The sequence below is a fragment of the Helicoverpa zea genome, chromosome 31 (genome assembly GCF_022581195.2).
Source record: "Helicoverpa zea isolate HzStark_Cry1AcR chromosome 31, ilHelZeax1.1, whole genome shotgun sequence".
Lineage (NCBI taxonomy): Eukaryota > Metazoa > Arthropoda > Insecta > Lepidoptera > Noctuidae > Helicoverpa > Helicoverpa zea.
The window spans coordinates 8,108,515-8,123,907 of NC_061482.1; the positions used below are offsets into that span (position 1 = coordinate 8,108,515).

General features: G+C 34.4%; 1 protein-coding gene across 1 annotated transcript in view; it reads right to left on the reverse strand.

Annotated features, from left to right (window-relative positions):
• LOC124645050 (dendritic arbor reduction protein 1-like) overlaps positions 1-12,955 on the reverse strand; it is a 58,688-nt gene extending 45,733 nt beyond the window's left edge. The window contains 2 exon segments of the mRNA XM_047184784.1: positions 9,336-9,407; positions 12,793-12,955. Of these exon segments, the coding sequence (XP_047040740.1) occupies positions 9,336-9,407; positions 12,793-12,843 (123 nt within the window). The 5' untranslated portion in view covers positions 12,844-12,955.
• Positions 12,956-15,393: the final 2,438 nt, after the last annotated feature.

Genomic DNA, 15,393 nt, shown 5'->3' on the forward strand with positions numbered 1-15,393 from the left:
TTTTGTTTTTCTCTCACGTGTGTCATATAAGTTAAACTTCCTACACTATTTAGCACGCAGTAGAAGAAACAATCCTTATGAATATTTTAAGTAATTAAGGTAGCATTATTATAATTTTAATAATTTATTAGGAAGCGGCGAATTTAACAGGTAGACTCCGATTAGTAGACAGGCGGCTTCCGCAGACCAATAATTGTTCAATAATTATTAATTACACTTGTTAATGTTTAATGTTAAAACAGCTTCTAGCAGAACATCAATATTTAGACTTTAGGACTTGCTTATCTACCTTAATACAATTAATATTTTGTTAATCGTATGCTATTTATGAACTGTGAAATTATAAATACTTAATGGACTTCGATATCAACAAGATGCTTGCTTGCTATTTACAAAAACGTGTCAACAAGAAAGTGCTCTTAAATTTTGAAAGACAATTGCAATTATTTAGCTACTGACGTATTTGATGCAATATGTGCAATCTTTTTTTAATCGATCGAATCATCAGGCAAGAAAATTATAAAATTCGAAAAAAAAAAACAACCGTTTGGTGAAGTATACGTAGAGCTTTCCATTGAATGGAAAAATGCACCGTGAAGCCGGTTTCTTCATACCTTCCGGATTCCCAACCTGCTACTCTAGGTCAGCATGCGGCGTCTCGCTCGCTCCCACGAGCCTCGCCTCAGATTGCAAGATCGATTTGGGGTCGCGTCGCGTCGCCCTAACCTAGATTGTCTGCACTCGGTAGACTTTGTAATAAAGCCTGCCTCGACTCCGCATCTGTTCCTTATTAGCTATGCGAACTTTTATTTTCATGGCTAAAAATCAGGACGCTGTCCACCTGTACTTAAATATATTTTTGTCCGAAGATTATTTTAGTTTATGCAAAAATGAACTTTTATTATTTAAGTTGCTTGTAGTAAAATGTTGCTTGTAATTTGTAAGTCGGCAAGTGTCCTAGTAGAGGTAAATACTTGTCACCTAATGTGTTATGTGTAAATGTAGACTATGTTATGGACGAGCGGCTAGACTGAGCAAGTAGATGTTTGTTGCTATTGGTCAGCTAGTGATGTTATGTAGAGATCTCTTTTACTGCTTTTTCTACGTGTGACGTCACAATCTAGACTGTATGACTGTCATTGCTAAGTATTTTAAATGAGGTTACTATAATAATATAAGTCACATTTGAATACAAGTTAATAATGTCCATAGATATTCATGAACTGTAAGTAGTTGTGAGATGGGGTCCTAATAAGGCTATGCACCTGTGCGGCCGGGCCCCAACGGGGACAAGCGGCGCGCTCGGGCTTTGTAATCATTCAAGTGTTCCGACAAAACCGACACCATCCCGTACTTTGGTAATAAATACTTACAAAACGGTATTTACAAAAAGATGCTACAAGAAATAATTCGCCTTTTTTGGGTAATTGACTTCAGAAATGGGCATATACCGCGAAGAATTCGATTATTGTAGTTAATCATTGTTGATAGATTAATCGCTTATATGTTTACATTTTATAATTTTATAGGTAGTTATAACTTTGTTTTAATGCAGTTATTTTTAAATTAGCACAGCTCTATATCTAATACTTTTCAGAATTTTCGTTTCTTGCTGATTATTATATCATTTGGATTCAATTATTTTAATTGAAAACTTATTTAATATAACTGTCTGGATTTGCTCAAAAATACATAATGGCTAAGTGTTAGTCGGACTTTGCAATTCGGTAAGTTATTAGGTTCGGTAAATTAACACATTTCAATAGTTTTTTTCAGAATAATTTTGCTCTTACAGTTTGTTTCACAATCTTCAATTCAGACAAAGTTAACTATAACTATCGCATGTGACAGAAGGACAAAAAAGTCACACTTCGTGGGTTTATTTAGCATTTGAACCCCTGGAGCCAAACGAACGTAGCGTTGAATAGTAATAAAGAATGAAGTCCAAACGTAGTGACTCAGGCATGATGTAAGTTAATGTCGTACATTCAGATGACATTTGAAGTTGCTGTCTCGTTAGTGAACAGTTATACAAAGATATTCTTTTTTTAATGAGCCACTGGACATATTTAGCAATTAAGTAATATATTACTTCTCAGTGAAAGCAGTCTGTACAACTTTTACTAAATAAATTCCAATTTGATAATATGCATTGTTTATTGTCCCATTCGTCTTGTTTTATAGTTTCTTCGTTAAATAATTAGACATATCTATGTTTATTTTATGTTTTGTTTAAAAGCGAAGTTGTTTAAACATACGTTGTTTTTGTTACTTCTCGTAAGTTTAGTAGTCACAAACGCAAGTGACGTACATTATACAGGAAAAACTACTTTATGACTGGAAAACTGTGTAGATACAAACATATCGTAGTTTTCTTTTGAAGTTAAGCAATAGCATTCTTTAAAGCATGAATCAATCTGTAAATACGGCACACTTATAGTTGTAACAACTACATGTATTTACTGCGATAAATATTCTAAGTAACCGAGGCTAACTTGAGTTTACTTTTTGATATAGCGATATCTACCATACCTTCATATCGCTTAATATGGTGTACGCTATGGCATGTTTTCGCGGATTTTATCTATTTATGAATTGGTTTATACTTGTAGGTTTAGTGTGTACCTTGGAGCATGGAGCAATAACAAATATGGAAAATGCACGTGAAAAATAAATCGTCATCTTGGCGCCAACTTTATAGGAAAATTAAATAAATCGTTTATTGCTTCACTTTGTACAATACTTTTGCTTAATTCTTAATAAGTGCTGATGCATGATTTGCCTGAATTAGTTAAAAACCTGTGTCTTAGGCGTAGAAAGTGCTTATTATAATATTTATAGCGAATTAAAAATAAATTGCTATAGTAACTAAAAACTAGGTCACTGTGACAAATAAAGTGTTATTATACATATTTATTATAATGCTTACATACTAATTTATTTCGATTATCACTAGGTAATTCTGATTTACTACGATCGGCAAATTCTTTGGTCTGTCAAAGATGGTAGTTTGTCGACAATCCCCCGCACTCATAGACATTTATGGCCTTACTACAAAAACTTTAACCACTGTTTTACACTTGTCTAAAAAAAATGTGGCTCCAAAATGAACCGTATGTCAACGTCATAATTTGACATTTTTTTAAACAAGTCTTAAACTGACGTTAAAAAGTTTTTGTGGTAAGACGGTTAATGATTACTTTAGTCACTCCTTAGTGATTCTTATAGAAATTCTGTACTAAGGAACGGCTTAAGTAATCATTAAACGTCTCTGAGTGTGTTCAAATGTTTTGTTCATAAATACATTTGAAAACTTCTTTCTCTGCCATGTCGGTAGGGACCCCAGTAATTACGATACGGGCCTTCCGCCTACGAGGCTCGTCAACAGTAAGTCCAGATGTAGAACGCTCGACAGTCTGCTTCTATTTTACCACCGTTTCTTATTTTTCGTAGTCCACGTACCTTCAATTTCATTTCTTCAGGACAAACATATTTTTGTACTAAATTTTTGGTCTCTTCACTGCTCTTGGTGTTATCTCTAGGATATATAGCGACTGAGCTAGTTGTATGAGGCCGTATAAAGGATTTTGTACCCTTCACCATGTCTGCAAAGGAAGTCCTTTCCTGTTTTTGTTTGATCAGGTTCTCTTCCAGCTTTTGCTTGCTTTCAGTCAAGCTACTAGCAAGGTCTTCATTTTCCTTAAACATTTGCAGGGTGGCGTAGTTTTGGAGGGCTATACGTTTCAATGACTGGTATTGCACAGCCATTTGAGAGACTCCGCGTCCGACTTTACTACATAGGCAACTCTTAGTTTTTGTTCGGAGTTCATCTTGCCTTCCGAAACCATGGTCGTCACGTCATTCAGGCAATGCTGCTCAATGCTAAATATCCAGGACTGAATTTCAGGAGTTGACGAAACCTCAATTTTTTCATCTTGTACGTGACTTCTGGGTGTTATTGCTGGTGATGTAGAGCAATGTGGCAGTCCGCCACGACGAGAGGGGCTGCTATTCATAATTGTTTACTTTTTGTCCATATTTGCAATTAAACTGTATATTTCAGAACAATAACACTATGTCTCTAAAACAAGGTCAAAATAAAAATTGATAATTTATGCTATTAAATTGCACGTCACAATGACTGTTCATAGAACTACCGGTGTAATTTTTTTAGTTGGACCTATCAATAATAACTCTAGAGTTTATGGTTAGTGATGAATGGGAATATCTTTTGATTGTTGATACAAGTGTTGCTGACAGTGTTTCATTCGTAATATACTGAATTCAGTATACATATACCTAATATACAAGAGAATAATACGCGTTGGTCGCTGTATGTGCACTCGTAGCTACACATAATGGCATAATCGATCACGTATTGAGCGCGATCATTGTGCTCGTCAGTTGGACCGTGAATCCTGTCACAACCCCCCTCCCCCCCTACAGGTCGCGTCCCGCTGGACCCCTCGTCCCTATCATATGAATCTCATTTACGTTTGCGCTTACGCAACTGAGTAAAACCGCTGAAGCGTTTAATGTTATTAATATGTAAGAGATATTCTAATACTATCGGAATGGGGGAAATAATGGAACCCAATAATTTTGTGCATTTGAAGAAAGATGATTGGATTTCGAAATGCCTCCGTTTATTCCCAAAACCTTTTAAAAGTCTCCCGCAATTAGTTCGCTTAAGTATCTTTCGCTCTGAATGCTACTGTCATGCGGTTTCACAATGTGAATTCAAGAAGAAGGGTATATGTAGAGTTGGGCATAATACGGCAAAATACGTGCGTGTGTAACGGGCTTGCTAGTTTGCAATTAAGTTGATAAATATTCTATAATTTATTATATGTATAGATTTATGAATCTCGCACTCAACTTTTGTAATAGGCCAAGATTTAAAACTTTGTCTTACAGTTATTAAACAATTTGATTAATATATGTAAGTATTTTTCTGCACTATTGCGTCCACAATAAATGTTACCCTGTCAAATATTAAGACTTGCTTATTTTCAATTTACTCATACATACCTATAATGACTAATGAGGTAAAATAATAGCATGTTCACCTTACAATCACAAAAGTACAAAGTTTTGAAATCCTCTTATAAAAAATAAAATGAAGCGTCTAATGAGCACAATTACGTTTTGAAATAGAAAAATCATAGAGTTGCGCCGCGGAACTGAACAATGGGCGATGTCACAGTATGCGCAGCTCTAATGGTGCGTTTAATATTATTTTATACGCGGTACCGACTACAAAAACGGAAAAAGGATTTTTTTTACAAATAAGTCGTTGTAGGTTAATAAAGGAGTATGTGTTTTGATGTAAGTATTTAAATGTAACTCGCAGGAAAATGTGTGAAGATAAGTAGCTTCGTTTGAAATTATTTAGAAATGGGAAATATTTAAATAATCGTCATTTAAGAAGTTATTAATTGTTTGCTTAATTTAATGCTAACGTTCAGATGATAAAATATAGGTAATTAATAAACTACTTACATTTTACAAAAAAGTAGGCTAGGAAGCAATTTAGTTTTAATTTTTTGTTTTTTTATGTGTACATGAAAGTTTTATTTAACGATTTATAAATAAAATATGTAACTTATGGTGTAACTGTGGTAACTTTTGATGAATTTACCTTCATAAAAGTAGATAAAAATGAACGCTAGCAATTGGACGTATACATATTTTTTTGTTTGTGCATGTGTATTTGTGTAATCTACTTGGCGTCTGCGCATGAGTGCTCTCGGACGAATAACGACAAACTTGCGACTTCCTCTACACACTCCACTGGACTTTAATATCCCATAGTACGGATTTTATAAAACAATCTTATTCACCCATCATGCATAATAACGTATTTTTGTAGGTACCTAACATACATCTATTTAAAGAAAAATACTACACATACATGTTTACATTGTGAAGAGGTACCTTTCTACAAAATGAAAGTTGTAATTGAATGGCTAATGGCTTTGTGGATCGATTTACAAATATCTGTAAGCAAGTTTTTTTCTGGTTTCGTGGATTACAGTTCCGGGGAAACGCGCGCAGGCGTAAACTAAAATTTTAATATTTTATGTTATTTGTGAGAAAACTAGCATTGCCTAGAATTATGGTACTTATTAATTAGTAAAATGATATTTTATTTATTAAAAACTAAACAAACTTAAGAAAGTAAAACACCCGAGGCGTTAAATGTTTCTTAACGAAAAAAGAAGCCTAAGAATTACCAATCAATTAAACATTGAGTTAATAACACTATAATAGCTATAATGTTCTATTGTTACTAATCAAATAACAAACATGCGTTGCGCTAAGCGTTGTAGGAAACACTAACTTTCCATTTTACGTTTACTTATAGTCAGGCGTTTAAAAAAACTGCGATTACTCAGTCTGTAATCAATACTATTAATAAAAATGCTACCGCACATTACAATGTAGTAACTATTCCCTTGTCATTAAACTAAATGGTAGGATTCAAAGTTGCAGTTTGAGGGTTTTTTTTTTCTGAAAATAATAACGATATTGATTTTAATTCCATAAAGGACTATCTTTGTAGTTAAGTATAGAAAAGTGATTTAGGTGAGGTACAATTATGAGAATTCAAGCATCTACATAGACATACCTCCGACTTCAGTCAGACTTGTATTCTTTGTAGGAAATGTATTCCTTATACTTTAACAGACCCTAAATTCGGAGGCACGAATATACTATATTTTGCATTTACTGCATAATAATATCGACTATAAAAAAGTGACCATTAAATTAATTAGAAGCTTATTTGCTCACAAAGTAAGCCGAGTTGATAGATTTGACCTTAAACATAAGGGGATGTATCAATGATGAGCTAACACACTCTTCGCACACAAAAGGGACGTTCGCCCCTCAAACACACGACTCATTTTTAAAGGTCGCATTTGTGTGACCGACGATAATTGGGGTTTACACCCTTTGTATAGACCGACTGGGAATACGACAATTTTCTATTTTTTGTGGCGTTTATTTACACTATGAGTATACAACGCTTGTTTGAATTCAAAATGTAGGGGCTATATTATAAGCTACCCGTAATAACTTTATTTAATTTAGTAAACATTAGTAATTATGACTTTTCCCAGCAAATTGGGGAATATCGTCGTCTTGTAGTGCAAATGAGCAAAATGATCAACGGTTCAGTTTTTTGGATTGGTAAATATAATACCAATATTGGATTAAAAATTCCTGACTAATATTCACTTACAGTTGCAGACTGAACTGTCGCCCGCTTGGTCCGATAGTTAGCCGACAGTTTATTTTGAAGTTAATAAAGTTTTATTCGGTTTCACATCTAGAATTCATCTCCATACTGATTCATGAGCCCAATCCAACTATCGGCCGTGTATATTTAATGTTTTTATAATTACATGCTGGATAAAATGATGTCTAAGTATAAAACTTGACATCATTCATTCAGCATGTAATTATGACATAAATAGGAATAGAACATGGAATCGGAGAGATTGTGTGAAGTTAAATGTGACAAAGACTTATCTACATAGTCATCAATCAATTATATATTTAATTTTAGGCTTAAAATCCGAAATTGCCATGCTCTATTAGCCGCTGCGTTACACAATACAGATTCCCATAGTTGCCACGGTGCCTGCTCCCTGACAATGGTCCCTCCACACGTTATGTCCCGTGTAAATTGGTGTAATCTACCATTAAACTGCTTTCGATTCTACAGGATTCATTCAACTCTTTATTCCAACTAAAACTATGTCTGTCTATTGATTAACCCAATTACGTTGTACCACAAGACTCGTTTTAACAAACTTATATGCGGAAATTAAGTCATGTCAAAGTAATTGATGGTTTTTTTGGTATAACATTTAATTTCTACAGAAAAATAATAAAGTTCAAACTAAAATGGCATTGTAATAAAAGTTGTTCGTACGTACACAGTTATTAATTAGCTCCCAAAGTTTATGGCGTCCCTAGACAATATATGACGTACATGAACATTAGTGGGTAACAAGCCAATACGCAGTACCGAGTAACCGCGAATTGAATTCAAAGATTTGATGAATAGCCGTTTATGGCCCTACAATTAGCTGTAAGTTAACTAAATTACATGTAAAGTCAATTTTATGCATATACGTACACATATTGTATTTACAATTATTATATTTGATAACGTATTTTAGCTAACCAAATAAAAGTAAACAGTGAAATTACAAAAAAAAAATAAAAAATAACAGGCGCCTGTTTCAAAAAGTACTCCTTAAACGAATATTACGTCTTCCCCTAGAAATTCTTCTGTTGCTCCTTTATACCTATCACGCTATCATTCAATTAATATCTTACATTAAAAGGCCAATCAATAAATTCTGCATAGATCAGATAAAGCAGTTGCATTTTACAAGCCTTACAAGCGATGACCGCAAACCTGGGAAGATATACTTCCTTTGAATTGTTTAGACGACACAGAAAATTCCGGGACATTATCAATATCAGCCGATCGGCGTAAGCTTAGAGTAAACTTATATTAGTTATCTACGTAGAGCGCAAAGCTCCTCAGCTGACAAAGGCCGTCGTTAGTTAAACCGCAGTGACGCATCCTTGTGATACAAACACATTTATTATTATTAGATCTACGTAAATAGATATACATACATGTAGTTTATACGTGACAATGTCAGTGCCGTGTGCCGCATTAAAATTAGTCCGCACTATTACCGATTACTGAAGCGACACTTAAAAAATAGCCTTAAATTTAACACTATAGGGTATAGAATCCTAATTTAGTTGTTTATATTATAAAGGTATAGCTGTGCTTATTTATTGCGTTTCCATTCCATTGGCGTATTTCTGTCGGTTCTTCTGTGATCGCCTGTTGAATTCTTGTATGGATTACTTTTTTAAATCAATAGATATGGTAAATGCAAATGGAACATGCCTTCGAGTAATTAGGAAATAAATCACTATAGCATTTGAATTCACACTTAATATTAATTTTATTTGCTTCCAATGGGGTTGGGAATCCCCTCTGCCTAAAAAATACTACATAAACTTAATTTACGTTAACATTAAGTAGATAAATAACTACCTACATAGTTAAGATAATTTTACTATTGAGTGTTTAATTAAATAAACTTTGTGTATTAAATTAACGTATTTAATTTAAACCTATAAAAATAACTATATTCTTTGCTAGACAACGGGACTCTCGGTTCTCCATATAAATAATTATTTCCTTTAATTAATTCATCATAAGGTACAAGAGCAAACTCAAATATATTTTTGGTATGTCTTCTGTAAATTGTTTGAGTGTAGATATTTTTACTAACCTGCATCTGAAACCAAGAGTCGAGAAGGCCGGCGGCGTGTGGAGCACCCCAACGACCGCCGCCTGGGACAATCTGTAAACATACATAGCTTTTATTACATTGATAATATATTTAACAGAAAACAAGTAACTGGCAGTCATTATGTATAGGTTAGGTTTTATACCACGTAACCAAATTACGGAATATTTGTAGCAGCTAAATGTAAAAGATTCTTATGCGTATCTGATACAGTGTACAGAAGTATAAATTATTGGAACAAAATTAAGAAAAAAAAAACATAAAACAGGAGATCAGTGGGAATACAGCCATCAAACTCGCGGCATCTCAGCAGTATAATTTCAGTTATTGCTCTAAACTTATTGGTTATAAAGTACGTGCAGTTAAATCTATAACGATTATTAATTTTTCAATCGTATAGAGGAGAAAACTAGAGGTCCTATATAAAAGCGGTTATAAGTCTTTGCAAGTTCGAAGTTGTTATTGGCTTGGGCTGGAGGGTCATCGTGATAGCGAGTTAGTCATATTATGAATGCGGGACAAATCCCTAAAGAACCACAAACAGCGATAAAATACTATTCTGTAAATGAACATGTATTCAGCTTTTTGTGTTGGAACTCTCGTAATTTATGAAAGTTATTCGAAACGATAATTAATATACAACCAGCAGAGAAATGCAAGGGTTAACTTGCTTTAACTTAAACTCCATTAAACGTTCAAATATAACGTTAATAAGATATCATAGACATAAACTTGGAATACATAGTTTATTAATTACTACAAGTTCTTATGTTCATTAACTCATTATTTGATGTACATGTTTAATAGGATGCACTAAGCGGACTATCTTGAGGGGTAATAAGTATTAATATACTGGGTTTAACATAATATTACTGCGGTAATCCTCCGAGATTAACGAGAGAGAGAGAGTTATAAGAAACATGTTATTCGGGATAAGGTTTCAATGCATATAGAGCAGTTTCTGCACCAGTTCAGTACGTATGTGGAAGGAATACGTATTTTTACGGCTATCGAGAAAGATTCCGTTTATACAATATAAAAGATCATTGTGAACAGATTAAGAGAAATATGGGATATGCTATGCATCTATAACATAGACTCCGTGTTAATCCACACTGACATTATAAATATGAAATTAACTGTCTGACTGTCGTTTTAATAGCTAGGAACAGTGTAATGTTGGGATGGCTGAGATCCATAAGGTAGTATGAATATACAACTAGTTAGATGTTTGCTTGAAAATAGGCCCTGGAATGACGTTGCAAATAAAAATATTATTGAAGAATGTTGTGTGCAGCTTAAAACAATTATGTTGTAGGCAGCAGTGCTCCTCTCTTAATTAATTCAAGCTTGCTTGTGTAGTGTCATATCCTTTTAACCTATATTCATTATTAGCAGTGCCGCGCAGTTCCAACCGAATGTCGAGGGAACTATTTCCCGCATCCGTATAAACAGCCTACCTTTTTACAGGTTCTGGACTATTCGTGTCCTAGATTTCAGGAGTTTCACCATGAAAGCGCGACCGGCGAAATAGACAAAGTTACTTAGTTTCGCATTTATAACTTTAGTAGAGATGATGGGGTAAGAAGACACTAAGTTTATCTTAAAGTGCAGGTTTGGGAGAACTTAAAATGTGGCTAAGCAAGGCGTTATGTTAATGAGAGACTTCGGAGCCCATTGACAGTCGCACACAAGTCACAACAGACGACGCTAACTGTATTTTTAATCTATAGAAAAATCGGATGTTCCGTTTGCTACAAGTACTTAAGTTCTGTTTGAAAAGTTGTGCGGCGAGTGTCTGCGCCGGCCGCGGCCTATCAATAAACTCTTTGTTCCGACATAAACATGGACATTTTGAATATTGCTTTTTGTAGCCAATTTATACTGACATATTATTTTGACAAATGACATGATTTTTATAAAACACCTTCACATTCTTTTGTTGATATCGAGAATGCTATAATATCTATACAGATTGTAGGCGATAAATCGTTGTATTGTTTAGCTTCATAACTTTAGAGCTCCGTTTTGACAAATGTAACACAATTTTAAGTACTACTAATAGTAGTGGTAGTTTACTGCGTGCCTGCAGAATTATGGCATTCAATATACAAGACATGACTCTGAGAGCGGTGCGCGAAAATTAATTCTAAATACCATATATAATTAAGATAAATAGTTACATTATAAATCAGGGTGTCGGTTTTATTTTATAAATCAATCATGCTAAAATATTATATTTTACCAAATTTTCCGGATTATGTTTTTTACAGTATGCATATATTATATATTGTTTATTATATTAAATAATTAATGTTAAAATTATAATTCTAGTGTTAGAATAATAAGTAAAAGTGATGTGACAGTTTAACGTTTTCCGTCGGTCGGCGTTGATGTCTTTTGTAAGCAGCCCGTTAAAACTATTGTGTGGTAGTTCAAAACGCATACAAACACATTTACACATAATTGTAATTTCCCTACATGTGTTAGTTAATATTCTTATTTAAAGTTAAATATAATTAAACTACACTAATTAAAAAAACTTTGCTCTTAATATTATTTTCCTATAGGCTTATTTAATTGCAAGGCGTTTAGGCATATTCATGTATTTTTTTACATAGTTGTTGACTGGGTGTAAAACTATATTCATTTATTAAGGTACATAATTTGTAGTATTATCTACATAGCTTGATGATCTTCTAGTTTAAAATCATATGAAATATTACAGGTTCCGTCCGCGAAGAGGTTGACAATTATTTACGACGCGAAGTGAAATAGCTTCTAATGTATTTACATACTATTAATGAATAAACAATATATTTTTTTGGTTCTGCGAGCTAAAATGAATAAGATTTAAGAATAATTCAAGATTAACAAAATTATTTGATTATTATATTCATTAGGATCCGTTATTCAAAAACGTTTTTGTTTTTTTATAAGAAGTAAGTATGATGATATATTACGTATTGGTTTAACACAACGATTGTGTACATATTGCATAGGTATATCACTCTCAAAGCTAATATAAATGATTAGTGTAGGTAATTCTATTCATTACATTAAAGTAAAGGTTTACATTGAGTACCGGCGCGCAGCAGCCTCGCTTCAAACTTTATTTAATCCATAAACTGAAATACAAGTTTAATGAATTCATTTATTATTTTGCACAATTGATTCAGTCCTCGCCTATTTTCTAAACTCTCACTAGTTGTTTGAGAATTGATAAATAAAATAGACGAAATGACAAATGGACTTCAGAAAATTTATTGTCACGTTTAATTAACTAGCGCTAATGAAAGTTATAGTTGTTTAAGATGAGTTTTTCTACAAACCAAGTCGGATCGCATAAGGAGCGGGCAACACGGCGGCACAGTAATCTGGTATCAGAGAAGCACTAGAACTAGGGTACACTGGAGCACTGTGGTCACGGGCGGCGTACCTGGTCGCCCACAAGGTCCTCGGCAGCTGTGATCGCGCAGCAGGCCTCCATTCCCGGCTGCTGCCGGGTCGCGCAGTCGCGGAGTCGCCTGGGCTCGGTCACGGCGCGGGGTCGTCTCGGAGCCGGCGCGAGCTGGTCATGGCGCACGCCTGCGCGCACCCACTGCGCGGGACGAACTGCGTGTGTGATAGCGCGCGGCCCGCGACCTCCTTCGCGGGGTTGCAATGAAAGTGATTAGGTTCTTGCGCTACTGATAACGAGGGCTAGTTGGCTAGTTCCCTTGCCAAATCATTTCAACTGCTATTAAACTACGTATATTATTCATGTGATCGAGATCTTGTAAATCGTACTACGTCGGGAATATACAAATTTTACGTTTAACACAGTCGCGGGGTCAACACAGGACTTTTAGAAGAATGGTAATGTACCTACATTTTATTTCGGTTTTCTTAATAATATTCTTTGCAGCATTGGGGCAATGCTTTTTTAAACAATTAACGGTAAATTTGATTCTGTAAGCATCACAAAATTAAGTGTAATGAAAGCAGTATTTATTCGTGACGCGTGCCAGACCACACACACAGACGGACACAATCCCACAACAGAGTTATTTATATCTTAGAGACAATATCTAAATCACTTTCGAGTTGGAAGTACGGCGGTTATCAGCGCACGTTCGACGAACAGGTCGATGCGCGCACGCAGGGCCCAGGTGCCTCGGCTCAGCTTTCACCGGCAATACGCGGTTTTTCTTCATATCACATATTAATAGGTTCACTTTGAATATGTTATCGGGTACCTAGTGCAATTTTCTCGCTGGTATGTGTAGCAATATCATTTTGTTACATACTTATATAAAACTTAACTTAGATTAGTAAATAGTATTTAAGTATATACATTAATCTTGTTTCTTAATGTCCACACTTGTTTGTCAAAAAAGATTCTATGAAATTGTTCTAGTTTTATAAATTTGGAATTACTTGATTAGCTGAGAATGTCGTTTTTATGTTGCCTAGGCTCACGGTACAACATGCTAGTAAGTAGGTTTCGGACGTCAACGTGCTAATGGACGCCGTGAGTTAGATAAGGCTTGAAACTCAATTTTAACTTAATCAAAGTGTTATGTACCTGACCTTCACTTAATGATATACTATAAGTCACGGATAGATCGCTAACTATGAAGTTGAAAGCAAATGGGACTTAAAGGTCGCAATCAAAGAAATCTATCTACTAAAACTTATTTTCTAAATTTACACAAGAAAATAATCGATCGACCTCGATGGCGCAATCGTCACCATGCCGGACTGCCGAACCTGAGGTCCCGGGTTCGATTCCTGGTTCGGTCGACATTTGTGTGATGAGCATGCTTGTGGTGGTCTGGGTGTTACAATATGTATTTATAAATATGTATATGTGTAGCTATATGTAGTTTATCAGTTGTGTTAGCACCCATAACACAAGTTAATTAATAACTTACCATGGAGCTAACCGACCGTGTGTGAAAAAGGTGTCCCGACATTATTTATTTATTTATTATTTAATCAACAAAGTAAGGAAATGACTTGTTTTTGCAACGAGGAAAATGTTTAATAATGTAGACAAAACGTCTGCTTACTGATACTAATCAACATTTTTCGATCAAATAAATATGAATAAGTAAATACACTTTTGATTAAACTGAAATACTCAATTGATTATATCTAAATTCATTGTTATAATTCAATATTTTTGTACTGTTTTATGCATGTTGATAAATGTAAGTATTTGTACCTACTTAAAAAAATAATTGTATGCATGTTGTGTCCTCCTGTTATTAAAGGAATACGACATGCTAGATTAAGCTATGTCTTAGTTTTAAGATTGCGCTGTGTATATATATTCTTTGTTGGAGGTCCAATATAAATAATATCAATATGTTTCACATCGCACAAAGAAACGGATAGTGATTTAAATACTGAGCTCTGAAAATGGAAAATTTGTATTTTTTTAATGTATATTTTGATTGTGTAAAAAAACATTTAGTAGATGATTGAGATTCCCAGTATTGTAGTGAGGAATTTTCTACACTACCTATTGAAAATATGAAATGGAACTTACAGGGCTTGCCATGACGATTGAGGCTTCGACAGCTTCACCGGTATACGTAAAGTGGAGCAGCCAATAGGAGTGGCTGGAGTGATGTGGCGAGCCGAAACAATGTGTCATACTGCATGCCGCTGTCTCTCAAGAGATCGCTATTGGAAACGCTCAATCCATCACAGCACTGTGGATTGGTAAGGCACTTTCAGTAAGTTAAAGCAAGTATCCTGAAAACAATCAAGGAAAAAATAATAATTCTATGCGAGTAGGTATAATTGGTACCAACGTATTAGGAGAATTTGGCTAGTAAACGTATGTAATGTGGTATTAATATAAGTAACTTATAATAACTAATGACGAATTATACGCATTAAAAGTATGTCACAGTTTTGTGTTATTATTTTTTGCTTGTAACAATAGTCATTAATGTAATTGTAATGCACGAATATTCGTATTTAATCTAGAAATTACCAATTAAATACTTTCCCTCAATACCAGACGAAAAACATCATTTCTTAATAG